The sequence below is a fragment of the Schistocerca nitens genome, chromosome 3 (genome assembly GCF_023898315.1).
Source record: "Schistocerca nitens isolate TAMUIC-IGC-003100 chromosome 3, iqSchNite1.1, whole genome shotgun sequence".
Lineage (NCBI taxonomy): Eukaryota > Metazoa > Arthropoda > Insecta > Orthoptera > Acrididae > Schistocerca > Schistocerca nitens.
Genome location: NC_064616.1, coordinates 580,236,610 through 580,248,698, shown reverse-complemented (window position 1 = coordinate 580,248,698; position 12,089 = coordinate 580,236,610). Strand labels below are relative to the sequence as shown.

Here is a 12,089-nt window from a genome sequence, read left to right as displayed (position 1 = left end):
CGTACAGAGGAGGAGCTTCATTCAGATCTCCCTCTGACCTCTCTGATTTACTCCTGCAATTTCCGCGAATCACTTTGGATGAAGGCCACAGTTAACTCCCTTCCTGATGCATGCTATAACATAATGATACTACTCTGCCCTAACAACATTTTAATATTAAGCCTGAGCACTATGTAGCAATCTTCACTACTAATTTAGTGCATTGATAACATTTATGGAGAGCCATGTTATAAAAAATTAAAAAAATGTACCTAGATCATCTAGGAGATGATTTAGGTTCCTGGTATCTTGGTGCATGACTAAAGAAACAAGTAAAAACTTTTATTCTCCACTTCTCTCAGTTCTGATATTTATTACAAAAGAAGTAATAATAATAATAATAATAATCCCTCAGAGCTCTGAAATTTAAAAGATATATATTGTACCAAACGTACATTGATTTTAATCTGAAAGTGTGCCAATGATGAACCAAAACCACATCTGCATGTAAATAGAGAATTAACAACAGACTGAACTGAGATTGAATCGTGCGGTGCCAATCACCATGGCAATCAATACCTAGCATAGCCTATCATAGCATGCTTTGTTAAATTTTTGTGTTATAATTAAATGTATTATACATATTCAACAGATTATATGTGACATTAAATTCATTGATATATAATTCTTTCACGAAAGAAGTTTTTGTGATACAAATGTGCATTCTTTTTCATATGATTTACATATTGTTTTTCTGTTACTAAATTAAAAAATTGTTAAGTGCTTTCAAACAATGGAAAATCCAAGATAGAATAATGACAATATTAGGGAAAGGATAATTACTATTAACCATATAGCAGAGATGCCGAGTCTCTGATAGGCGTAACAAAAAGACTGTGAAACAAGTAAGCTTTCGGCCAAAAAGCCTTTCATTGGAATCGGATGACACACACACACACACACACACACACACACACACACACACACACACACACACACTAATGCAATTCACACAAGCACTTTCAAATATGCCGTACTTCTTCACTATATCAATCAACCTGACTTCATTTTACATCAGTTAATATACTTTCACAGGACAAGTAGAGCCTTCACATGGCAAAACCATGAAGTACCTGTCATCTGCATATAATTGTTATGGATTGTAAGATACATAATAACTGATATTTAAGTCGGAGCAAAACAAAATACTCAAATTATTAACCAAAAGTGTTAATTGTCTGTTCAAAATTATATTTTATCACCAAAACTATGAAATTAAAGATTATAGGAATGAAATATATCGGTGAATCGGGTTCCTCATTAAACATTTAGACAGTGTAATACATTCTAGCCCGACTAAGGCAATTACATTTGAATGTGCAATAGAGCCAGTGCTTTGCCTGCAACGACTTTAATGCTGAAAGATTATTAAATTTAAGCCTTTCTTTTTGTGTGCCTTTTATCAGTAGAGAGTAGATATTGTTGCAGAAAAGTAATGTACTCATGTCTGGAACTATACAGTGTGTCATCTCCACGTGAAACAAAATCACATGAAGTCTTTGGGCCACACATTGTTGGCTAGTCAGAAATAGATACATTGTGAATTGCACCTCCAACCAAAAATTGTTTTGCCTTTTCTGTGAATGGAAGGGTGTGTGTGTGTGTGTGTGTGTGTGTGTGTGTGTGTGTGTGTGTGTGTGTGTCCAATGTCATAGCATTTCATACCATTTAAGAGACCACTGCTATGTAGCAGGCAGTTGTGTGAACACTGTTTCTATAAATTGTGTTCTGGTACAGTTACATACAGAAATCCAGCTTGTATCAAATCCCTTCTACTGTGCCTCAATTTTTAATAATCAGTCTCACTTGAGATATTGTAAATTATGTTCTACTATTGATTCCACACAAGAAATATTGGATGAAGTAATATCCATGAACAAAGGGCTCTAAACTATAAGACACCCTTTGGCCATCAGTTTTATCTTGGTTCTGTAATTAAGCTGAACCCAGATAGTACAACTGAGTCTCATATACCATGCACAGTTTGCTTAATGTATAAAAGAACACCACTCAGAATCTTTCATTGTACTTCCAGCAAGGGCAGAAAGTAAGCTTTATTTGCTAGGTAGTGTAGAGTAGAAGGTGAGGTGCAAGCATATTGTTGTCAATGAATCCTACCCATAGTACAGGGTGATTATAATTAAAGTTAAACTTTCAAACCACTATAGAAATAACACCACTGGTCAGAATAATGTCAAATTGCAACTGAATATTATCGGAAAAGGGGGGAAAACGAATGGCAGAAGAAAAATATATAGTTACAAAAGGTAGCAATAGATGGCGCCATAAGCATCATAATTTAATAGTGGTCAACTGCAAATGACAAATGAATCATATGAGGGTTGAACGAAAAGTAACGCCTCCACCTTCGTTAATTGGGAATAAATCAAACACAGAATTAATCCTTAGAATGTGACCTTTAATTACCAATATTATTTTTTTCCACATAATCACCAGCCAATTGGATACATTTCTGCCAACGATTAACAAGTTTTCTAAAGCCGTCACAGAATAAGTTGACACTCTGTTTCCGCAACCACAGTCTCAAAGTTCTCTCAATGTCGTCAGCAGCAGCATAATGATGCGAAGTGTGTGGTTTGGCATTGTCATGCTGCAAGGAAACATTTCCCTTTTCATTTCAGACCTTTCTTAGCTGTCGTTTCAGAGTTCACAGCGTTGTGATGTAACGCTCTGAATTTATTATTGTTCCACGATCAAGGAAATCAACATAGATAACACCATCTGCATCCCAGAACACTGAGGCCATGATTTTTCCATCTAATGGCTGCATCTTGAATTTCTTTTTCTGGGGTGAGTCTTTGTGTCTGACATTTTGTCTCCAGGTCGTAATGATGTACCCACGTTTCGTCTCCTGTCACAGTTGAATGGAGAAAAGTCACCTTCATTATGCTAATGCAACAGGAGTTCCTGACAAATTTCAAGTCTGTGCGCTTTCATTTCAGGAGTCAGCATCCAGGGTACATATCATGAACAGATCTTTCGATAGCCAAGAAAAGCAATTATGTGACCCACACATTCTTGTGAAATGTCAATTTCTCTCTGAGTGATATGACGATCATTTTGAATCAATCTGTCAACATTTTGTGTGTGAAACTCGGTGGTTGCTGTCACAGGACGTCCAACTCTTTGGTTTGTAATGCAGGTCAGATGTTCCTGCCTCGACATCTTTAAACTTACTCACCCAATGCACACAGTACTCACATCAACACAGCCACCATAAACTGCGTTCATTCTCTGATGAATCTCCTTTGGGGTGACACTTTCTGCTGTCAAGAATTCAATGACTGCATGTTGCTTAAATCGCATTGACCGACCGTCTGTGCAAGAGTTACGAAGGTGGAGGCATGTTTGATGTTAAGCAAACTGTACTACTCAGTGTGCATGAGTGTACAGGTGTGATACTGTTAGTTACATAAGCCCATCCACCACGACAAGATCATACCAGATGGTAAAAATCGGTTTTCAACTGTCCCAAGGCCAGAAACCACATAAAAAGCATCAATCACATCGGTTTTTAATTGTCCTGAGGCCAAAAACCACAAAGAAAATCAACAATCAGAATCAAATCAGATTATTAATTTCCCTGAGACTGACACAAAACATGTTCAATATGCTGTCCACCATTTTCTGCAATAAGTTGAAATCGAGAAACAGCATGTTCCAAAACTGATCGAAGTATTTCTGGGGTCATGTTCAGAATGTGTTGCGCAATGTGTGCCTTCAATGCAGCTAAGTTTGCAATCGGAACACTGAACACAACATCTTTCAGGTAGCCAGAAGTCACACAGATTAAGATCAGGTGATTGGGACGGGCCAGACTGTAGGGAAATGGCAGCTAAATCTAGCATTTCCGAAATGGCGCTTCAGCAGCTGCTTAACAGGATTTGCAATGTGCGGAGGTGCGCCATCTTGAATAAAAATGATCCCATCCACACATCTACGCTGTTGGAAAGCTGGAATGACGTGATTGCACAAAAGATACTCATAGCACTTACCAGTGATGGTACAGGAAACAAGACCTGAAGCACGTGTGTCTTTGAAAAAAATATGGCCATATGATAAATGATGCCGTAAGCCCGCACCACCCAGTGACCTTTCCAGGATGATGTGGTACTGGTTGATTTGTGTGTGGATTTTCCGTTGTCCATATTCAACAATTCTGTGTATTTACATACCCTCTCAGACAGAAGTGGCCTTCGTCTGTCTACAGAATCTTCAACGGCCAATCATTGTCCACTTCCTTGTGAGCAAGAAACTCTAAAGCAGATGTCTCTCTTGCTGGCAGGTCAACAGGAAGCAACTCGTGCACATGGGTAATTTTGAATGGATAGCAAGGAAGGGTGTTTCGTAGGATTTTACTCACCGTGCTCACAGGTATGTCCAATGTTCGGGCAATTCTCCATGCACTACACGTTTGCACACCACCACTCATCTCCTCCTGCATTGCTGTGGCCACTGCTTCCACTGACGTCGAATCAATTTGTTCCCTCCCTCTACCAATTGCCCACCAAAAGAACCAGTCTTTTCGAATTTCCGAATCATTTTCTCCAGACCTGCAGCAGTCATCGGACCAATGCCTTTTTTTTTTCAAATCCTTCAGTGTCCAGAACTTCTGCAGAGCCGCATGTGCACAGTCATCATTCTTGTAATACAGCTTTACAAGCATAGCGTGATCCTGCATTGAGACAGTCATGGCGAACGTTGCAGATTCAAAAGTGTAAAAACTGTGTACCAGGTATGTTTATACCAACTGCAATGGGGTGTGCACATGACAGGTGTTTCATTTATGTATTCTGACACATACAGTGCCATCCATTGATCAATTTTCACACTGTTGTTTTTCTTCTTCTGCTATACATTTTCCCCCTTCTCCGATAATATTCTGTTGCATTTTGACATCATTCTGACCAGTGGTGTTATTTCTACAGTGTTTTGAAAGTTTAACTTTAATTATAATCACTCTGTATATAATAAATTCCACACTGGAATATGCGTGTTTGGTGGCATAAGGATGATCTTAATCACAGACATGATAATTCTATTGTTGAAAACAGCATTGCTGCTAAATTTAGTTCATCGTTGAAGGTAAATCAGCTGTGGGAATTTGGGCTTATTCAATAGTAAATTCATGATTACTGGTAGATTCATATTGAGAGGAACGATTTCCTAGCATTTTGTGCATCTATAAAGCATGGATATCAATGTAAAAATAATAAAATAGCAGAAATGCTATTTGACTTTTGCCATGCAGTTACAGAAAGGAAAATGAATAACTAGCGGGGGAGGGGGGGGGGGGGTAGTTAGGTCAAGGGACGGTAAACTGGCAAAAGGTTGGGCACCGAAATCGCATTCATACCTCAAGAAAAAGCCATTATGTGAGATGGATGAAGTGGACATTTGTCTTCATCACCACTATTAACATAGTATGATATACTGATGTTTGAAAATTATTTTAATAGCAACAGCTGAAAGCATTTTGTTATGAATACATCATCAATTTTATTGGGTGCAGTGTCATATCTAGTCATGTGCCACTCACTATTGTTGTCCTTGTGAAACTAGGCAGCTCAAGATTATGTATCTCAGTTTTCTACTTCTTCTTGCTTCTTTCCTCACCTTGCAATGTTGCCTTGTCTGGTACCAGTTGGTCAGTTTTCTATGTATGCAGTTGCAGAGTCTCAAAATCCAACCCCTTATCTAAATTGGGGGAGATGAGCAACAGCATGAAGTAGGGGACTCCATGTTGTGGTGAAGTACAGTGGGGACCTGTGGCCCGTGATCAACTGTAAAGGTCATACAGAAAACCTGAAAAGGGCAGGAAAATCAGAATGAAACTGCAATAGGCCTAACAAGCCAACAGAGGATATATAAGGAACTTTCAAAAATGTTACAAGCCTTAGAATCTAAAATGCATCTAAAGGTTGACTACATAGCAATAGACGTAGTTTATGATTTGGAACATTAAATATAAAAACTTTAAAAGGGAAAGTTGAAGACCGTGTTGAAATGATGGAAAGACAGAAACTGGATGTGTTATAGATACCAGAAACAAGTTTGAGAGGTGAAGGAAGGTGTGAGCTGAGAAATAGGTGTAGACTGTACATAATAGCCAGTGAGGAGGACACCAAGAACGGAGTGGATATGCTCATAGTTTGGAGAGATTGATTGAAAGAGGAAGAAATTGGAGAATGGTAACCAAATTGGTTGAAGTTTGGAAACTCATTTGATAAGAGAGGTTATGTGGCATAGTAATGATGAGGCTAAAAAGCTAGTAGCTGATTATATGTTTGCAGGTGATGAATGTTGAGTAACATAGCAGATATCACTATAAAACCATTGCAGGTTTAGTGACTATTGGCTGTTAGTAATGAACACGAGAAAAATAAAGGAGCCAGAGTGAACAGATGGTCAAGAAAGACATATAAAGGTATAGAAGTTAAAGAAGCAGAGCTGAGGGATATTATCATAGAAAAATGAGAAACAAAATCCCTCTAGGTGGGATGTGGAAGAAGAATGGAGGAACTTTAAGAACACACTTGTAGAAACTGCAGAGGAAGTGTGTATAAGTAGCAGTAATAGGAGATACAAAGAGATACCATGGTGCAATTTTGAAGAAGGGTAAGAATTCAGAAATAGGGAGGCACAAAAACTGGTCACACAGGAAAGGGAGAAAGGGGATGGAAAAACAGACTATGATGATTGAATTAGTAAAGGAAAGAAGAAAACACTGTATGGAATGACCATAATAGCAGAAAGTGTAAAATTGATTGGTAAAGATGGGAATGAGATAAAGGCAGAGGATGATCTTAACGAGCTGTGGAGGACATATTTTGATAATCTGCTGAATCCATGTGGAACAACAGACAAAGATAGATATATAGAGAGTGAACTGAAAAAAGTAAATCTTTTTTGCATAGAAAAACATGAAAAGAGGGAAGGTAGCAGGTTTAAATTAACTGAATGTGCAGATAATCAGAGCAGCAGATGATTTGGGGATGCAATGTTGTATCAAGTTGTGAAGGCTCTATGGAAGGAAATGATTACTCTAGAAGACAGTCTTTAAGAATAGAAACTAAAATGATTTCAAAAACTGTAGGGATGTTACCTTTTATGTCACTGTGCAAAAATTTTTGAGAAGATTCCGAAGAGGTGAATTCCGAGAGAAATGGAAAAGCAGCTGAAATAAGAAAAGTATAGCTTCTGGCCAGGAAGTCCAAAGTAGATCTCCCATTTGCTGTGAGACAGCTGCAGAAACACCATTTGAGAGATCTGCTGTTGATCTTCCTGTATTTAGAGAAAGTATACTACATGGTATTCAGAAGTGATATTTGGAGGCACTAAGAAGGAAAGGGATGTACAGGATGACTGTAAAACCCGAAAGAAGTATGCCAGGGAGGTGTAAGTTGTGTGAGAGTGGGAAGATGGAGAAAAAGATGGCAAAGCAGAGAAGCAGTTTGAAACAAGAAAGTCTAATATCTTCGTTGATTTTCATAGTGTTGTTTTATGTTACAATGGCACAGATGGCAGGAGAGAGAAAAGACAGGATGACAGCAGTGTCATTTGTTGATGATTTGATGAAGGGGAGGAAGAATGAGGAGGAAGCACAGGAGTGAGTAGGTTTTTGGAAAAGGTTGTCCAAGTGTATGGCCTAAAATTTAATCCAAAGAAGTGTGAGTGAGTTGCTACAGCCAGACAAAAGGATAGACCTATATGTAGTAAAAATGACATTGTATGGGGAGCAGTTAAAACCAGTTGGAGGTTTAAAATAGCTGGGGAGCATAAAACCAGGGACGTGAAAGCAATAACAAAGTGATACGTGAATGTGTATGGGAAGCTGCTGGGAGTGTGAGAGGAATGATACGGAACAAGACAGCCCCCCCCCCCCCCCCAAAAAAAAAAAATAGAAAAGGTGATATACAAAGTGTATTATATACTACTAATTGTTTTGTAGGTTTCAGAAATCTGAATTATTAAGACGGGGGGGGGGGGGGGGGGGGAAGTAAGGTGCAAGTAATTGAAATGAGGTTTTTGAGAAGTCAGGTGGATGTAACAAAAAGAAAAAGATGAAACATGAAAGTATAAGGGAGATTGCATATGTGAGTTGAGTTCCTGTAAGATAAGATGAAGGAAAAGTATAAAATAGTTTTTGCATGTGCAGGGAATGGATGAGGATGATGATGATGATGATGATGATGATGACGGTGGTGGTGGTGGTGGTGGTGGTGGTGGTGGTGGTGGTGGTGGTGGTGGTCTGAAAGAGGGAAGGTTAAGTTTTAGCAGTCTGTTGGCTTTGAGGTCATTAGAAATGAAGCACAACATCAGATCGTTTCATGGATGGGGAGGGAAATGGATTGTGCCATTGCAAAGCAACTGTTGCGGTATTTGCCTCGAGCAGTTTAAGGAAATCATGGTACACTTAAATTTGGCCATCCGGACAAGCATTTGAATTGTCATACTCCCAAATGCAAGTCCAGTGTGCCATCTCACTCTAGTAGGCAGGCAATGTGACCTCGACATACCTAATTTCATGATGAGCACTGTAATTTCATTTAAATTGATGTTTCAGACATATTGTCATTTTTTACACGCCATAGACCATTAATATAATCTACCTGACCAGATTATTACATATGAGGGTATTCTACAAAGTTATGCCTCCAAATTTTTTATGTGAAAATGTTTAAAGCTGTTTAAATAAAACAAATGATGTTAACATTCTACATCTTTATTCTTCATTTCGGCACATTTATTTCTCAAGACAGCTACCCTGACAACAAATACATTTCTTCCAACAAGAGACCAGTTTGTTGATACTGTCACTGTAGAATGTTTGACTTTGTTGATGGATCCACCAGCTCACCTTTATTTCTGCCACTTCATCACTATTGAAGTGAAGTGCTCAAAGATGTTCTTTTGGATGGGGCCAAATCAAGACTGTATGGTGGATTATCAGTGACAACCTAAAGCGTCAGGTTTTTGCAGATGTCACAGTCCTCCTGTGTAGTCTGGAACTATCATGGTGAAGGAGAAGGCCGTCCAAGTGTAGATGAACTATTTGAATTTGTGCTTTCAGTCGACCAAGTGATACACATGACATGTGATACCTCAAACAGGGTTGAGAACAGAGTAAAAAATTGGGAGACATTACTTTTCAGCATACCTTTGTAGTGAAAAGTTCCACTGTAGTAAATTACACAGAAAGGAATCTCATTTTTATGGAATTAATATTTGTTGTTGATGGATACCCCTTGTCAAGAGCATGTAGATTTGCCACTGAGGAAGTAATTCTTGTTGCTACTCTGTAGACAATTTCTGGATAAACACTTCAATGTCATGTTGAACCATACTTGAAATTTAAGTTGCTTAATTTTTGTAGTATCTTCATGATAATCTCTTCGCAATTTTTAAGTGCTGCCCAAATGGCATAAAACTGTATCAAGTTATGTTGCTCTGTATTAGCTCACACAGCATATGGGAAGCTGTTGTTTCTTTGTATCTTGTTTCGCTTAATGATAACATATCTTGAAAATGTTTGTTTATATGCTTTAATCACTTACGTTGTAATAACGTAGGTTTGTTATTCAGATTCACGAGCATGGTTGGTGACGCAACCACTACATGTGTTGGTTGTTCTCTAATAGTAATTCATTCAGATGTCACCACAACATGTCTTTAAATAAAAATACATCATATGATGACACAAAAACACAGTTGTATTTGTTTTGGGATGTGTCTTGGAATTATAGACATGAAAACACTTGTGAGTAAACTAGGATTAATGTCAGTCATGTACAGTTTTCAAATAATTAATAATTTTCTCATTGTTGATCTTCTATTTCGCTATTAATTTTTTGTATATATCTTGTGATACTACAGCATCATTTTCCCTTTTCAGTATAGTATTTGTCTAGAATAACAAAGAATCATTCAACATTTTTACCAGGAGAAAATTGTCAAAACATATTATATTTACTCTCTGTTAGAAATTTTGGTATATTAACTTTGTTGTATTTGTGTTTCAAGCATTTTTAGTGTAAGAATGTCTTTAATAACTTTTAGAGAGAGACAGGGAGGGAGAGGGAGGGGGGGGGGGAGGTATTGAGTGTTTTGTTTCCTGTCTAAAGCAAAATTTTGTCATTTACACATAATATTTGTTCTGTTTCAGCTTGGTTCATTGGTGAAGAAGAGGCGAATTGAGTGATGTGTGACAATTGACTTTAATCGGAATGCATTTGAGTATTTTGTTAAATAAAATTCTTCCTTGCTCAGACTGAATAAAGCTATGTTTTAAAGAGTGGGCATACTATATTGTCATATTAATTTTGATACATACGAATGAATGGTATGGCTACATCTTTTTATTTGAAACTTATTTGAGTGTTTAAAATTTTCAAGGAGTATTTCTTAGTTACTTTATTGAAAGAGTTTGTACCTAAGAAATTTTTAGTTTTATCTGCAGCCACTGCATATTACATTCTCTAGCAGCAGTTATCACACTTAACTTTCTTATTGCTCGGTGAACATACTAAAGGATCCTTGTTTTCAAGTGTGCAGAAAAGAATGTTTTTTTTTTTTTTTTTTTTTCTATAATTATAATCATCCGACTGATATCTAGTGTTTTCATATCCAGTGTGTAACCTGTTAAAAAATGTGTTATTTGAAAGTGATTAATATCAGCATCAAGCACCAAGTAATCTATACTATTTTATAAAGACAAGTCGCTACCAAAAATCTCGAAAAGTTCTTTACGAATTTACTTCAGATTTTTACATGGCACACTAATAAACATTCGGACAGTCATAGGCTGTATATTTTTTAAAACAGTAATGTTCAAGTTTTCTGTTAAAACCAGCTGTGAGGAACAAACTGAGCTATGCTGTGAAAATATGTGGTTTCAGTTATTTTCTCACTGTCAATTTCAACTATGATAGGAGGTTGTGTAAACCATTAGACAAATTGTTCATTTGTAATTACTATAATGAAGGCTCAAGGTTAGAGAGAGGGTTAAGAAGACAGATTGGAGGGGGGGGGGGGGGAGATGAGTTGAGAGAGGGGAGAAGATACGATGAGATGATGCACAGTTAGAGGAGGGGAGGAGGACGAAGTGGATAAAGGGGTGAGAAGGAGATGGCCAGAGAAAGGGGGGAAGGAGTTTAGAATGTATGTCAAATTCCCATATATATTTATCAGTTGTGAAGCATTTCCAGATTCATTACAATTTTACATAAGTAAGATGCAGTTCCAGTCCATTGTAAAAGTTACTTGCCAAAAATGGTTCAGTTATTCTTTGTGCTTATGGGACAATGATCATTATTAACTTCAATAATAAGTAATGATTTTGCAGTGCACAATTGATGAAGGTGATTGAGAATGGGGTGCTGAATAAATACTGCAAAACACTGGTCCAGGCTTCTTGTTGTAAACTTTTTCTTATTCTAAATTAATCCATGAGGATGCTGGGATTGTTCTTTTTGTGTCACTGATTAGCTGTGGAAAGTGGAATGGTGGCCGCTGTGGCCTAGCGGTTCTAGACGCTTCAGTCCGGAACCGCGCGACTGCTACAGTCGCAGGTTCTAATCTTACCTCGGGCATGGGTGTGTGTGATGTCCTTACGTTAGTTAGGTTTAAGTAGTTCTAAGTTTTAGGGGACTGATGACCTCAGATGTTAAGTCCCATAGTGCTCAGAGCCATTTAAAAGTGGAATTATCTCGTATTAGGCTATAAGCTACACATGGAAGAAGAGTGAACAATAAAAGTATAGTTGGAAAAAAGATACAGAAAGTGAATACTAAACATGTAACTTCACACTGACATATACAAGCCCAGTAGATCCCTCCATCTGGGAAAGGAAACACAAAAACATCAGAGGAAATGAAATGTTTAAGGGCTGAACATGAAAGCTGCATTGCATCATTTGCAGTTAACAATGAAAACACACCACATACGCAGTAATTCTCTTTTTCGCAAGTACAGAAAGTTCCAGTTCAAAAAATTAAATTCATTCTAGATACTGTAGGATTTTATAGAAT

General features: G+C 37.6%; 1 protein-coding gene across 1 annotated transcript in view; it reads left to right on the top strand.

Moving 5' to 3' along the window:
* LOC126248491 (cyclin-dependent kinase 10) overlaps positions 1-10,355 on the top strand; it is a 124,557-nt gene extending 114,202 nt beyond the window's left edge. The window contains exon 9 of the mRNA XM_049949522.1: positions 10,226-10,355. Within this exon, the coding sequence (XP_049805479.1) occupies positions 10,226-10,261 (36 nt within the window). The 3' untranslated portion in view covers positions 10,262-10,355. The remainder of the gene's footprint in view (positions 1-10,225) is intronic.
* The last annotated feature ends 1,734 nt before the right edge of the window (positions 10,356-12,089 follow it).